Here is a 15305-nt window from a genome sequence, read left to right on the forward strand (position 1 = left end):
ACTCACTTCATAGGGGCTGCAACGGCATTTTATACCTCTTCTGAAGAAGCATGAAGAGGGAATACAGGGTTCATGGCACCTGACACCTGAGAATAGCATTGGAGAAAATCATAACTGCAGACATAGTTGACTACCAAAATTTTGCTCTTTTATTCATAACGTACATAGTAAATAACAGTTTTATTGTAAAAGCTGGAAACTAAGTCTTAAGAGCGGGGAACAGTGTGGATTTCTTTCTGGGATGCAAAGCATACCTCCCCCCAATTTCCTCTGCTACCAGATTCTTATCATGGGAATCTCTACATAGTAAATAACAGTTTTATGGTAAAAATTGGAAACTAAGTCTTAAGAGTGGGGAACAGTGTGGATTTCTTTCTGGGACGCAAAGCATACCTCCCCCCAATTTTCTCTGCCAACAGATTCTTATCATGGAAATTTCTACATAGTAAATAACAGTTTTATGGTAAAAATTGGAAACTAAGTCTTAAGAGTGGGGAACAGTGTGGATTTCTTTCTGGGATGCAAAGCATACCTCCCCCCAATTTTCTCTGCTACCAGATTCTTATCATGGGAATCTCTACATAGTAAATAACAGTTTTATGGTAAAAACTGGAAACTAAGTCTTAAGAGCGGGGAACAGTGTGGATTTCTTTCTGGGACGCAAAGCATACCTCCCCCCAATTTTCTCTGCTACCAGATTCTTATCATGGGAATCTCTACATAGTAAATAACAGTTTTATGGTAAAAACTGGAAACTAAGTCTTAAGAGTGGAGAACAGTGTGGATTTCTTTCTGGGACGCAAAGCATACCTCCCCCCAATTTCCTCTGCTAACAGATTCTTATCATGGGAATCTCTACAGTCTGTCACTGACTCTCCTCCACCTGGCCGTGTTGCCTGACAACGTGTCTTCTGGTGTCTGAAGAAGCTTGACTGTCTGCTAAACCTTTTCTCACACAGGCTACACGAATAGGGCTTCTCTTTAGTGTGGACTACCTGGTGTCTAACCAGGCTACACTTCTGAGTAAACGCTCTCTCACATCTCAGACACTTATAGGGTTTCTCTCCTGTATGAATTCTTTCGTGTTTATGTAAGTTTGTGTTGAGAGAAAAGCTTTTCTGGCACCAGGAGCACGTATATAATTTTATTCCTTTGTGTGCCCGGGAATGCGCTGTCAGATCTGACATCCACCTGAACCTCAGGTCACACTCCTGACAAGGAAAAGGCTTCTCTCTGGTGTGAACTCTATGGTGCTTAACAAGCTCAGCAGGAACTCGGAAGCATTTCTTACACTCCTGACACTGATGACGTTTTGGAACCTGTTTTTTACCACCTGAAGCTGACACTGTTCCCCTCCTGGGATGAGCCTGACCACGTTTCTGTGCCCTGAGTGTGTCTGCACGGGTTTTTCTGCTGTTTTTGTTCTGGGCAGCTTTCTTTCTGGTGTTTGAAACTTTAGACGGTTTTGCTTCTATTCCTGATGTAGAGGCAGATTCAGGCTTATCATTTCCCTTGTCATTTTCTGGCTTTAACCCTGTTCAAATAAAGAAAAGAATCAGTCAGGTGTTTTATAGACAAGAAAATTTAAAGACTAGAGAGAACTGTCGATGAAAATTAAAGAAATACATAAACTAGTGACTCTGGCCCAGGCAGAAAAATGGTTCATATCCATAGTCCCTTATCCCATCTTCGAGGCACAGAAAGAAGCCCATCAAATGGTGCCAGAATTTACAAAGGGAATCAGAAAAAGCAGAGAGAAGACAAAGAGGTGTAAGACTCAAGAATTTTAGAAAGAAACACCAAACAAAAACCTAGCAAAGTACATCACACCCAAACAAACACCCAGAAGAAAGTAGAAACTCAAACCCAGTATTTTCCAACCCAAAACCTATCTGCAGAAGGCTGCCTAGACAGACTTACGCCTTTCTCAGACCGAGTGTGAAACCTTTTAAAGACTGGTAAAACGCAAACCAGACACGGCTCCGAAAAGGAACCCTCCTGGTATCTGTCAACAATAAGCAGATTGGGGAGTATATACTAGCATTCTGTCAGAGCATGGAAGCTTCCCTCAAGAAGCCGAGAGATAAACGACATGTCTAAACAGCTCCATCTACGGATGGTGTCATGTCACATAAGGGCCAATGAATAAGAAGTACCTTCAACATTGTAGGCATGAGATACATTCTTATAACAAGAGCCACGGAAGTGAAGAAGCAGAAAGAGCAGGAGAGACCCAGCTAGAACTAGTGACCTGGCTTAGGAAGCCTTTTCCACAATGCCTTCTATGCACTTAGACAGCATCAGCCATAAGCCATGGCAGAACTAGCGGGATCAGAGGAACCGAAAGACACAAGATGCCAGGAAGTCTCTGAAAACAAAACTCATTGGAAGAAAGTCATATAAAAGCGATGAAGACTCTGCATGTTAAACTAACAAAGCGTGGGTGTCTGCTAAAATGACATATATCGACAGGACCGGAGCTCTCTGATTGTAATAGATAAACCAATTAGAATGCAATAAAGGCACTTATCAGACTAAACCCTAAGAGAGTTGTAACTCGAGTAAATGGCAAATCTGACAAAGGTGTAATCAAACTAGAAAACAAAATCAGAAATTGTATAACTTAAAGACACATGGAAGCAATAGGCTTACAAATAATGTGTCGTTAAGGAAAACCCTCAAAGCAGGGCGGTGGTGGCACATGCCTTTAATCCCAGCACTCGGGAAGCAGAGGCAGGCTGAACTCTGTGAGTCTGTGAGTTTGAGGCCAGCCTGGTCTAGAAGAGCTAGTTCCAGGAACCAAAAAGGTACAGAGAAACTCTGTCTCGAAAATCAAAAAAAAAAAGAAAAAAAGAAAAGAAAAGAAAACCCCCAAAAGAGAGTGAGAGAGTGTAATATACTTATATTGGAATGAAAATGAAGCTAAACTACATCAATTTATAGAGAGTAGAGGTAAGGGAGTGGTCAACGACATACATGTATCCTTAAGTGCTCACAGCAGAAAAGAAGAAGGCGACAATCTCCAAGTTCCCTCCTCGAGAAACTTGCAAAAAGCAAATTAGGCCTTAACCAATGTTACTAGATGAAATTTCAACAATGAAAATGGACATCACTAAGTAGAATGCTGCTTTTCAAACAGAATAGAAGCAGTAAGTCAGCACCAAGACTGACAGGAAATCATACCATGCTGAAAGGACTAACAAGAAGCACAGAATCCCAGCAGGCTCTGTTGCACAAGACTATGATCTCAGCGCTAGGGATATACCTGGAGGGAGAATAATGAGTGTAATTACGGGCCACATTGCAAAACCCTGTCCCAAACAGCCCTCCTGAAAGGAAGGGATATAGGGCAGGTGGTGGTTTATGAGAACTGGCCCCCAAGGGCTCCTCTATGTGACTGTTTTGACAACAGGAATCAAAACTATTTGAGAAGGATTAGGAAACTTGGACCCGTCGGAGGACATGTGCCACTAGTGGTGAGCTTTGAAGGTTTAAAATCAATTTAGTTTGCTGCAGACTAAGACACTATCGAAACAAAGTGTGACATTATCACATACACTCAGAACACCAAATCTCTGGAGATGAAAAGCAGAGATTCATGAGTTCAAGCCAAGCCTGAGACGCACATTGAGAATCTGGCTTAAATGATGAAAGAAATGAAATTCAAATGTTCTTAGCAATTGACAAAAGTATATGACAAAATCTCACATCCATTCATGATAAAAAAAAAGAAAACAACTCATAAATGTAGAATCTTTGAAATTTTTACAAAAGCAAGAAACCTGCCCCCGTACTAAGTACAGGAAGTTGAAGTTAACGCAATAAAGTCAAGACAAAGAAATAAAAAAGCATTATGGATAACTGATACAAGGAAAATGCTGAGGTTGCCGAAGAAATCTAAACAACAACAACAACAACAACAAAAAACACTTGTAGGGAGTTCACTCTGATAAAAAGTCCATGATAAAGTCCAAGGCATTCATTTATGATATAATGAGGAAATCAAAATTAAAACTGGTATCCTTGCTGTTGTTATAATGGGAAAAGCTGAGACACATACTTCACAAAATATGAAGAGTATCTACATACTGAAAATGATAAAAAGTTGTTGAAAGAAATCAACAAACACCTAAAGCCAGACACATCATATTCAGGAATCAGAGGCATCAGCACAATGAAGATACCGGGACTCTTCAAACAAACGTATATGTTTAATGCAATTTTTAGTGAACGCCCAGTTTGTTGTAGGCCTAACTAAGCTTAGTGTAGAATTTCCATATGCCTCTCCTACCTACTCAGGGAGCAGTCTGCAGAGACAGGGGTGTAGGGGCCACAGCAGTACAGTAGCTCAGTGAGTAAGCATGTCCTCTAGGAGGGTCATGGTGGGACGGTGGCCACTGCTGCAGCTCCATGGGAGGCTGAATCTGGTGAGACCACCAGAAACAGAGTGGCAGTGGCACCACTACCGTGTCAGAATGCCAGCTGTTTTAGTATTTCAGGTAGAGCTTGTCTTTTTCATCTTTAAAGCAGAAGCAGCAATTTAGAACAGCACAATAAAACATTTAAACATTTAGAACAGCACAGCAGAAAACATTTAAACATGAAGTTATTATCATAAAATTGAACACAGTGCATGGCTTTGGCGTGTATGTGTGTATGGAGGTATTTGTGTGCAGGATATAGGGTAACCCTTGGTACTCATCCACCTTGTGCGTTTTAAGTCAGGATACTTGACTGAATCTGGAGCACACCAAGCAAATGAGGTTGGCTGGTCAGTGAGCCCTGGAGATCCAGTTTTCTCCACCTCCCTGGTGCAGTTATTTCAGATTTCTGACAGCACACCTGACCTTTTAATATTTATTTATTTCCCGAGACAGGGTTTCTCTGTTGCCCTGGCTGCCTTGGAACTCACTCTGTGGAACAGGCTGGCTTTTAACTCACAGATCCACCTGCCTCTGCCTCTCAAGTGAATGGATTAAAAGGGTGCATCACCACCACCTGGCTCACACTTGACTTTTTGATGTGGTTATGGGGATCTAACTCAGGTCCTCACCCTTGTGTGTCAAAGGCCACCAAGTGAGTCTCTCTCAGCCACCAACAAAAAAGGGACTTCAGAACTGAGCACAGTGTGGAATATTTGGAAACACATTGATGAACAGGATGAGCAGGGGAACGGGAAGCACAGTTCTAACACGAATTGAACAAAATACGTAACAACGTACAGAAACTTAAACATCACTTAAATGATGTGATACCTGCACCTCATTTTATTGCAAAGCTCAGAAAAGAGAAACGAGAAACTAAAAATGTAAATAACACTTTTAAAGAAGCACAATTGGTATAGGAGGGTCATCTGTGTATGAGTTTCTGTCACTGGTTAAATAAAGAGACTGCCTTGGCCTTTTGATAGGACAGCAGCTTAGATAGGCGGAGTAGACAGAACAGAATGCTGGGAGAAAAGAGGCAGAGGCAGAGAGCCTCCATGAAGCTGCCAAGTCAGACATCCCGGTAAGCGACAAGATTGTGGTGACATACAGATTATTAGAAATGGGTTGAATCAAGATGTAAGAATTAGCCAAGAAGAGGCTAGAGCTAATGGGCCAGGCAGCAATTTAATTAATACACATTTCCGTGTATTTTTCATGGAATTTCAGGGGATAAACTAGATGGGTGGCGGGGACACAGCCCGCCGCTCCTTTTACTACACACAATGGTCAATATATAAAGACTCTGTAAAAGGGGAAAAAAAAATCAACAATTACTAATAAAGACCTGAACATTGTCCTGGTTAGTTTTTTTTTTTTTTATCAACATGTAACAAGTTAGAGTTATCTGGAAAGTAGAAAGTCAACTGAAAAAACACCTCCATCAGACTGCCAATAGGCAAAGTTATATGGAATTTTCTTGATTACTGATTTATGTGGGAGGGTCCAGCCCCTGTGGGCAATGCCACCCCTGGGCAGATGAACCTAAGTTGCATGAGATAGCAGGCTGAAGAAGTAAGCAAGCAGCTCCCCTCCATGGCCTCTGCTTTGGTTCCTGCCCTACTTGAATTCCTGACCTGACTTTATGAAATGTCAGATGAGAAGTGGCATTTGATTATGGTGTTTATCATAGCAATAGAAATCCTAACTAAAGCAAGTGCCAAACCAAGGACAAATGACCCATGAGATCTAGATAATTCAGAACAGAGAAAGCTCTCAGGGGTATCTCCAGAAAAGTCACACCACATACTCTTCTGAAAAAAAGCATCATTTTTTTTTCTAGACATGGTTTCTCTACAGCTTTGGTGCCTGTCCTGGAACCAGCTCTTGTAGACCAGGCTGACCTTGAACTAATAGAGATCTGTGTGCTTCTGCCTCCCGGGTGCTGGGATTAAAAGAGTACACCACCACTGTCAGGCTAAAAATGTCAATTTCAAAGAAAATTTTTGGCCACCAAGTGGGGCACAAGGGCCTGAGTTTATTATGAAGAATATAAGTTTGTGATGGTGAGGGGGGAAAACTATCAAGGGAAGGCAGAGTTCATGGGAGAAGTTGTAGGGGACCTCCCTGGGAAAAGAGAGGATGAAGTTCGGCAGTAGGAAAAACTTTTCCCACAGCTTCTGCCTTGAGAAGAAGAAAAAGTCCATCCAGAATTAGAAAACCAAAAAGAAGCAAAAAAGACACAAAAAGTCAAAGAAAGAATACAATATGCTTCCCCCACCAATAAATTGAAAGATAATCAAAAGCAAAAACAAGAACAGAGAAGGAAACAGAAAGAGACAGATGACGCTTGAATATAATACAGAAAAGTATAGACATTTTTACAAAGTGTGTCCCAATTAAAATAAGAAGAGAAAGCCAAGAAAGCAACAGAAAGAGTGTCAGTGCCATTTCATTCTAGAAAGCTACATCCTGCTAACGAAATGAACAGGAAGAATTGTTGAGACCTGGAAAGGAGGTAAGGGAAGAAAAAATGGAAACTCCTGCAGCTGCTGCAAGTTCCGGGTTTCCAGAAGGAGATTTATATATACTTGAACAGAAAGTTGTCCATAGGCAGGCAAAGGGTCTCAGCCATTGTTCTACTGCTGTGAAGAGACACCATGGCCACAGGGACTCTTATAAAAGAACGTATTTAATTCAGGGCTTGCTTATGGATGAAGAGGATTAGTTCATTGTCATCACGGTGGGGAGTATAAAGGCATGGAGAAGTAGCTAAGAGCTTTACATCCTGAGGAAGAGAGAGGGAGTAAAAGAGACAGAGAGACAGAGACAGATAGACAGAGAGACAAAGATTCACAGAGAGACAGAGACAGACAAAGACAGACAGAGGCAGAGAAACACACAGAGACTGAGATAGTAAGAGACACGGAGGGAGAGACTGGGCCTAGTGTGGGCATCTGAAGCCTCAAAGCTCACCCCCAGTGACACATATCCTCAAACAAGGCACACCTACTCCAACAAAGTGGTACCTTCTAAACCTTTTCAAACAATTCCACTAACAGGGACCAAGTATTTAAACGTATGAGCCAATGGGGACCATTCCCATTCAAACCACCACACTAAGGAAGATGGAAAGGCAGAAAAATACTGGGAAAATTACAAACAAACCAACCAACAAACAAACAAAAAACCAACCATAAAAGCAACAAACAAGCGAAACAAAGAAACGGAAAGAAACTAAAAGACAAAAGAAAACAAAGGAACAGCATGTTAGTAAAGATTCCTTAACAGTTTACAAAGTCAGGAGGCAATAATCAGAAAGACAGGACCAGGACTGGAGAGGTGGCGCCAATGTTAAGAGTGCTTGCTGCTCAATCATGAGACCTCAGTCCTAGTCCTGCACACAGATGTCTCCTGTTCCAAGTGGTCCAAAGACCTCGTTAGCCTCAATGGATACCCTCAGAAACACTCACATAGACAAAGAAGCACGCATAAATAACAAGTTTTTTCTTTCTTCTCTCTCTCTCTCTCTCTCTCTCTCTCTCTCTCTCACTGTATTTATTCATTCTTTCTTTTCAAGGCACGATCTCTCTATGTAACAGCAGCCCTGGCTGTCCCGGAACTTGCTCTGTAGACCAAGCTGGCCTCGAGCTCACAGAGATCCACCTGCCTCTGCCTCCTGTGTGCGGGGATTAAAGGCTTGAGCCACCACCATGGCGCCTTTATTTCTTAGAAAAAGAGAAAAGGACCAACAGTCCCCTGGCTACCAGTACATGACCCACACAGGGCTATTCCAGCCTGGGGATGAGGAATAAAGAAAAGAATGAAAGATAATGGAAATACTCAACATCTGAGGGGAATGTGAGGATATCATCAACAGGAGAGACTGGTTAACCGTGTCCTTCACCACCACCACCACCACCACCACCACAGTAGGTTGTTACTGGTTCATATACGAATCGAGATTGCCAGCAGTTCTTGTATCTTCTAAGAGTTTATGCATTTCAGGTATATATTGCCCCAGTATTTATGTAAAAGTCAGTTAAATAAGTTTATGTCACTAGCATTCTATTAATAGAGTGAAAAATTTCAAAGATTTTTGTTATAGCATAGAAAAAGAAGACTTTGAAATTTGTTTCTAATTTAGAAGCAAGTAAATTTGATTAATAAAAATTGGAATTTTTTAGAGCTATACTGAAATAATTTAGTATATTCGTTAAGTTTAACAAACTGGTAGCTTGTCAATGATTGCATTTTGTGCAATCAAGACTTTGTATTTGCTTGAAGAATTCTTCATTTTATAAAGGAACATTTATTTTAAAAGTAATGTTAACAAACCCTGCTGATTACAATAGTGATGTTACCAATTATTTAGGATAGTAAGGAAATGCAGCCGGGCGATGGTGGCACACGCCTTTAATCCCAGCACTCGGGAGGCAGAGGCAGGCGGATCTCTGTGAGTTCGAGACCAGCCTGGTCTACAGAGCTAGTTCCAGGACAGGCTCCAAAGCCACAGAGAAACCCTGTCTCAAAAAAAAAAACCCCCAAAAAAACAAAAAAAAGAAATAAGGAAATGCAGACTAGTTGTTAGTCATTTATTAAATGAAACTTGTAGTCATATTAGGTATGTTTTCAAGATCAAATACATATTTTAGAAAGACAGGTCGTCTTCCAATATTTCAGAGATTTACGGAATATGGCATTTGAGATATCTTCTCCTGGTAGCATCAACCTATTCCAGAGAAGATAATGGACACTGAAGAAACTCTACATGGAGTTTACTTTTGTGGCCAAAGAGTCACTAAGCAGGAAAATGCCCTTGCCTCGACTGCTGACAGTGTGACGTCCTAATTGGACAAGCAAGACCCAAGAGAGTGTGACTGCCAAACCCTGTCAGACAAGAAGGGAGAGCCCTTCTGAATATCCTACTTCACAGAAAAGTCTGTCAGATATGTATAGTCTATAGGCCTGTAGGATGAAGGTAGATGCCTCAATGGTGCAGAGAAACTTTGGTGACTGTCCAGGCAGCCAGCTGTCTCTGTCATCTCTCTCATTTTTTGGAAGTCACTTACTAGCAGTTCTTACTTACGCAGTTAATGTTATTTCCTTCTTGAGTCTCTGAGGGAGTTGAAGATTAGATAGTTATAGCTATAGTTTATCAGATGCAGAAAGCAAGTTATGATAGAAAGTAAATTATGTATAAGATGTTGGACTCACCAAGATAGGATAGATATAGAGTATTTTCTCTAAATTTGTCAAATGCAAACGGACTAGACAATGTTGGTGTACTTATTGCCTGTATATCTTGCATATAGTCACTGTACTCATTGTATATAATTTTTCTCATATTTGTTATAGCCTTTCCCTTTTTATTTTGGACAAAAGGGGAAACATAGTGATATCCACTTGTATTTTAGTAAATAAATTTCGCCTAAGGATCACAGAGTAAAACAGCTACACTGGTCAGCGTTACAGACCAGGCAGTGGTGGCACACACCTTTAATCCCAGTGGCCATTCTAATTTGTCATAGCAACAAATTTGTGGTAGAGGTACATGCCTTTAATCTCAGCACTAGAGAGGATTACAAAAAGGGAGGAGACAGCCCTCAGTCTCATTCTGAGATTCCTGGAAGCAGGATCACCCTTTCAGACTGAGGTCGAGGTAAGAGTCAGTGGCTGTCTGTTCTGCTTTTCCAACCTTCATGTGGAACCCTCATTTCTGTCTCTGGGTTTCTATTAATTGTGCTACACTTATAGTTAAAACATTCAGCCTCGAATTCAACTTCATACTCAATGTAAAACTTATTCAAAACAGTGTGGCCTTACATGTAAAAAAAAATTAAAAGTTTTGGAAAACTTACGGGTATCTAGTGCTAAGGGATTGAAGAGTTCTCGCCTTCATGGTGAAACCATGCACTCTAACGGGAAAAGTTGATCCTCATTAAAATAAAAAAAACTTTTATTCTATAGGAGCCCATGGGAAGAGGACAAGACAGTACTTTAACAGTGATAATTAACTACAAGCCAAACATCTAGCAAAGCATCAGAATCAAGAAAATGGGAAGACCTCCCGGATTCAGCGGTCACGAAGCAATCTAATTCAATTACACTCTCAAAGGAGCTTTCTCACAGCGCTATTTTTAATAAACACAGGCTACACCATACAACATATCCACGCACGGAAGAAGGCATCGTTACCTAGAGAGGCAGCCATCTTGTAGATGTTCAGCATTTCCTCACTGTAGAGTGTCTTCTGAGAAGGATCCAGTAAACGCCATTCCGTCTCAGAAAAATGCATGTCGATATCATCAAATGTCAACAAGTCCTGAAGAACAGAATGGATTTGAGTTTAGTACTACTGATGCAGAAGCTGCTTGGTCACCTGCCTCTGACTCACGTGGTTGGCTGTATGCTGAAGAAATTAACATAGAGTTTAGATGGAAAAACCAAAAGGACAGGAAGTAGTCAAGTGAACTATCCAATTCCCATTCTCATCATGCCAAATCCAGTTGTCTGGACAGCATGAAGGTCTGACACACCCCTGAATACCTAGTGGGCACTGTGGGTCTCAGCAGAAGGAAAGCGTAGAAATGAGGCTGCCTGAAAAAGATGAGAGTTAGGATAACCGAAACAGTAACAAAAAGCCATCTGTCATCTTCCAGCCCTTCTATGTAGCAGCCTCCATGCCTACGTACAGCCAACGACCAGGGTCGTGTTGAGCAGACTGGAGTGTTGCTCTAAAGCTGCCTTCATCAGTTCTTTTCTTGACTCTGAGCCTCGAGAAGTGGTTTTCTCTTTTCCTTTTATGCAAAAGATACAGCATGGTACTTAAAAGGCTTTTCTGTCAGGCCAATGTTTAAATCTCCCTATAAGTAAGGAAAGCTTTTGTGGGGGAAGGGATGAAACAAAGGGATTCAAACAAAATGAAGACCAGGATGAGCTCCAACCTTTCTCTACAGGATTTGGTTACAACTGGACACCAAGAAATAAACTCTGCCTCATATTCTTAGGTTGGCTCCCATAGAGAGGTGATATGCGTATATCACCTAGGGCTGTTTCTTGGTCACCTAGGGCTGTTTCTTGGTTCCCACTCACTAGCCGTACTGGGAATCTGCCACTAAGAGAGAACAGTGGGGCTCCATTTCTCTGGGCTCAGGGGTGTGTTTTCATTAGAGGATACCGTCCTCAGCATCTGGATTCCCTCCCCCTCTCTGGGAGCAGTTTTCTTCAAAGACTTTCTTTCAGTTTTGCTTCCCATGTTACTCTTCCTGTGTTGTCTCCCAACATTGTCTGATTTGAGCTTCCGTTCTCTGACATCCACTTTAGTCTCGGCACTATCACATGTTTTGAATCCACCTTCCCATACCTTTCTTACCTTTTATTCCAGTTTCTAACCTCTCAAGTCTTGTATTCTTAGATCTGCTAGAGTAGGCCCTCCAGCATCAATTCCTGACCTTAAAATGAGAAAAACACACTTGTTCCCTTTAAGGCCATGAAAGACTCTGCCTGTGACTCTGGACCGTATGGAGCGACTGTCAGCACATGATTTTGGATCCCACCTAGCCATTCTAAGAAATAAGGAAATGTGACTAGCTGGGCAATGGTGGTGGCTCACGTCTATAATCCCAGCACTCAGGAGGCAGAGGCAGGCGGATCTCTGTGAGGTCGAGGCTAGCCTGGTCTACAAAAGCTAGTTCCAGGACAGGATGCAAACCCACAGAGAAACCCTGTCTCAAAAACAAAACAAAACAGAATAAAAAAGGAAAATGTGACTAAATCGATCTCACTCCTTGAAAACTCTTAACCAAGACATGGCTACCGTTATCCTATGATATTGGGCATTACAAGGAATTACTCATTCTCACCTTGTCGGGGACTGCATCAGGCTCCTTCTGCAAGCTTTCGACCAGACTCACAGTCTGTTTGACATCTCCCGGATGATGCTTTTGCATCCAGTTCCTCATTCCCTGGGGCAGAATGCTCAGGAACTGCTCCAGCACCAGAGAGTCCAGGATGTGATCTTCGAAGTTGGTCTCTGGCATCAGCCACTGAAAGCATAATTCGTGAAGCTTTCTGGCAGCATCTAGTGGTCCAGGTACTTGGTTGTGGCAGATGTTCCGGAAGTGCTGCTGAGCATTCTCGGGAGGGGCCCGTTTGGTTGGTGACCTGCCCTCCCTGTTCTGGTTTGAGCTACCTTGCATAGGCAGGTTACTTTTCTGCACACGCCCCATGGGAGTGCCGAAGCACCTCTCTTCCTTCCCTTTCCTCCTCATCACTAGAGGAACGGTTTTCCTTTTCTGGGAGACACTGATGCCCTCTTGGTGCCACCTTTCACAGTTGAGGCACCATCAGTTTGGATGCAAAATCAATCAATGAATGAATCTTCTTCCTAAGGGCAGATACAGGGGAAGAGAGAGAAAAAAGAAAAATTGTGAGATATATCGGCATTTATTTTTGGGCCAAAATTATCTCAGGGCCTGTACCTCGAGGCCTGTAAAACAGAGAAAAGCCTGGCTCAAGTTTGAGGGAACAGAGTGAGGATGAGACATCAAAACCCAGGTAGGCGCCCCTCCAGCCAGAGGGAGGGCTTGGCTGTCTCTCATCGGCTGGAGGTACCCCTGCATCACACCATGTCACTTAACCTGTACAAGCTGACGCTCACAGTAATCAACAGAGTTCCTGCTTTGACTTGACTCCCTATGGCTTCTGACTGCCCTGCTTCGTGGGGCTGCAGAATGGGCAAATAGCACACTCACCTTTCCCTGGGGGAATAAGGAGGCTAAGGAGACCTGGCAATTTATTACCAAAGAAAACTGAAAGTTCCGGCCCCTTTAAATTCAGCTGTCAGGTACTGCAGTATGCACTACCTCTGAAGGCAAGCTTCTCTCCTCTGTTTTTCCACATTAGATCACAGCATAGCTCACTCCGTAAAGACAGATGCCAAGAGATGCCCTCTTTTTTTGCTGAACAGTTTAGGAAAACTTGATGAATGACAAAACCAGCTCCCCATGACTAAAAGGCACTCTGAGATTCCAATACTCTATGTGTGTGCATCTGTCCAATGCTCACACATAGGGCAAGTTTCTGGTTCTTTTACATGTAGCAGATAGTCCTCGTCTTTCAGCTTCACTCAGTGGAAAACTAACTTCTATGCCCTCTGACTGTTTCACAGCAAGTTAAGTTGCTTTGCTTCACGGAACATTTACCATTGTTCCATTGCCACCGTTGTATAACACTGAGAGGATACCCGAGACAGTAAGAGCAGAGATGTTGTTAAAGCAAAGGCAACTGAATGCGTCTCAGTGAATGTCGTCCCACAATGGAAACAGGCCCCTGCTATTTGGGCGATGCCCATCTCTGAACAGTTTATAAAGGGCCCTGTATAAATTTGTTGCTGTATATCCTAGCATGTCTTTCACTTGAAAAACTTACAGCTGCCCTTTGCTTTCGAGCTAGTCAAATGGCTGTTTAGTTTTAAGACAGAAATGAAGGTTCCTTTTTCTAATTTATTAATGTTAATTTATGTGCCATAGTGGGTTGCCATGGGTGTCGGGCGCTGTGAAACTGGAACTAGGGACAGTTGTGAGCTGCTAAGTGGGTACTAGGAATTGAACCCAGGTCCTCTGGTAGAGTAGTCAGTGCTCTTAACCACTGAGCTATCGCTCTAATCCCAGAAATGACGATTCTTATAGACAGGAAGGCTCTGAATAAGGGTAACCCTTCTCCAGACTCCACACTTTTTCCGAATAGGAATGCATGCTCCAGGCTAAGGATACCCTCGATGGCCTGATCTCCCTGGGGTAGGCGATCCAGCAGAAACAAGAACAAAACTCTGAGGACGCAGCAAGTGTGCAAGGACAGTCTGTGTCCTTCTTCCAAACACAGGAGATACTGCAGCACTTCCTAGGCTTTTGTGCCAGCAGAAGCCAAATGCTCTTTCCTTGGTATAATGGTCATGAGCTAGTGGAAACTGGCAAGCTTTATGAGTGCAGTGCCAGACGTTACCACCCGAATCCACATCGCCAATTCATTGCCTTTCTGTACAGGTCACTGGGACATCCACAAACACTGTCTGTAAACAGCTTGTGGCTATGCTTTTAGCCAGCATTCTCGGTTGCATTGGCACATGGATAGCTAGAAGGCTGCTTCTGGAGGTTAGAAGTCTCCAATGGAGTCTGCTTTTGATCCCTGAGAATGGAAGTTCTGAGGAAGGACAGGTACAAAAAAGGAGAGGAAGGAGAGAGGAACAAGCTCCTCTTCATTCTCCTACTTCTGCTTCCTGTCTCTGGATAACACCCAGAAATTTTGACAGGAATAATCAAGTCGTGTGTTAAAGAGCTGTAGTCCCAGTTTGGGAAAACATCACAAATGAGATTGTTAAAATTACCTTATAAAACCCAGGCATGGTGGCACAGGGCCCCTGGGATGCAGAAGCGCACAGATCTCTGTGACTTCAAAGCTAAGCTAGGCTATATATTGAGTTCCAGAACAGTCAGGGCTCCATAGTGAGACCCTTCTTCAAAAAGGAAAAGGCACAGGGGAGGCTGTTGAGGTAGCTCAGCTGTTGGGAGTGATTATTGCTCTTATAGAGAAGACTAGTTCAGTTCCCAGCACCCCTACAGCTCACAGCAGCCTGTATAAGATCCAAGAATTCAATCAATTCTCTGGACTCTGCTGGCACTCTGCCCTGCTCCCCCCATACAGAGAGACCCAAACGTGCACCTATGAAAAAATTTTAAAAATTTAAAAAATGGCCTATGAGGGACTGGCAATGGATTCAGCGGGTCAAGGAGCTCTCCACTAAACCTCACAGCTTGAGTTAGATCCCTGGAACTCACTTGGCAGGAGGGGCTCCTCCTGCAGAGATGGCTCTGCATCTAA

The 15305-nt window shown here is 42.7% G+C and overlaps 1 protein-coding gene across 1 annotated transcript; it reads right to left on the reverse strand.

The window, feature by feature from the left end:
- Nucleotides 1–755: 755 nt before the first annotated feature.
- Nucleotides 756–12697, reverse strand: LOC121437481 (zinc finger protein 75D-like). The gene is made up of 3 exons (XM_041637349.1): nt 12290–12697; nt 10623–10749; nt 756–1534 (listed from the first exon to the last, which is right to left on the reverse strand). Exons 1-3 carry the CDS (start codon nt 12695–12697, stop codon nt 756–758), a joined length of 1314 nt encoding a protein of 437 aa, XP_041493283.1.
- Nucleotides 12698–15305: the final 2608 nt, after the last annotated feature.

Source organism: Microtus oregoni, unplaced genomic scaffold (assembly GCF_018167655.1).
Source record: "Microtus oregoni isolate MIOR12 unplaced genomic scaffold, Mior012 000052F_ref0000163, whole genome shotgun sequence".
Taxonomy (NCBI): Eukaryota; Metazoa; Chordata; class Mammalia; order Rodentia; family Cricetidae; genus Microtus; species Microtus oregoni.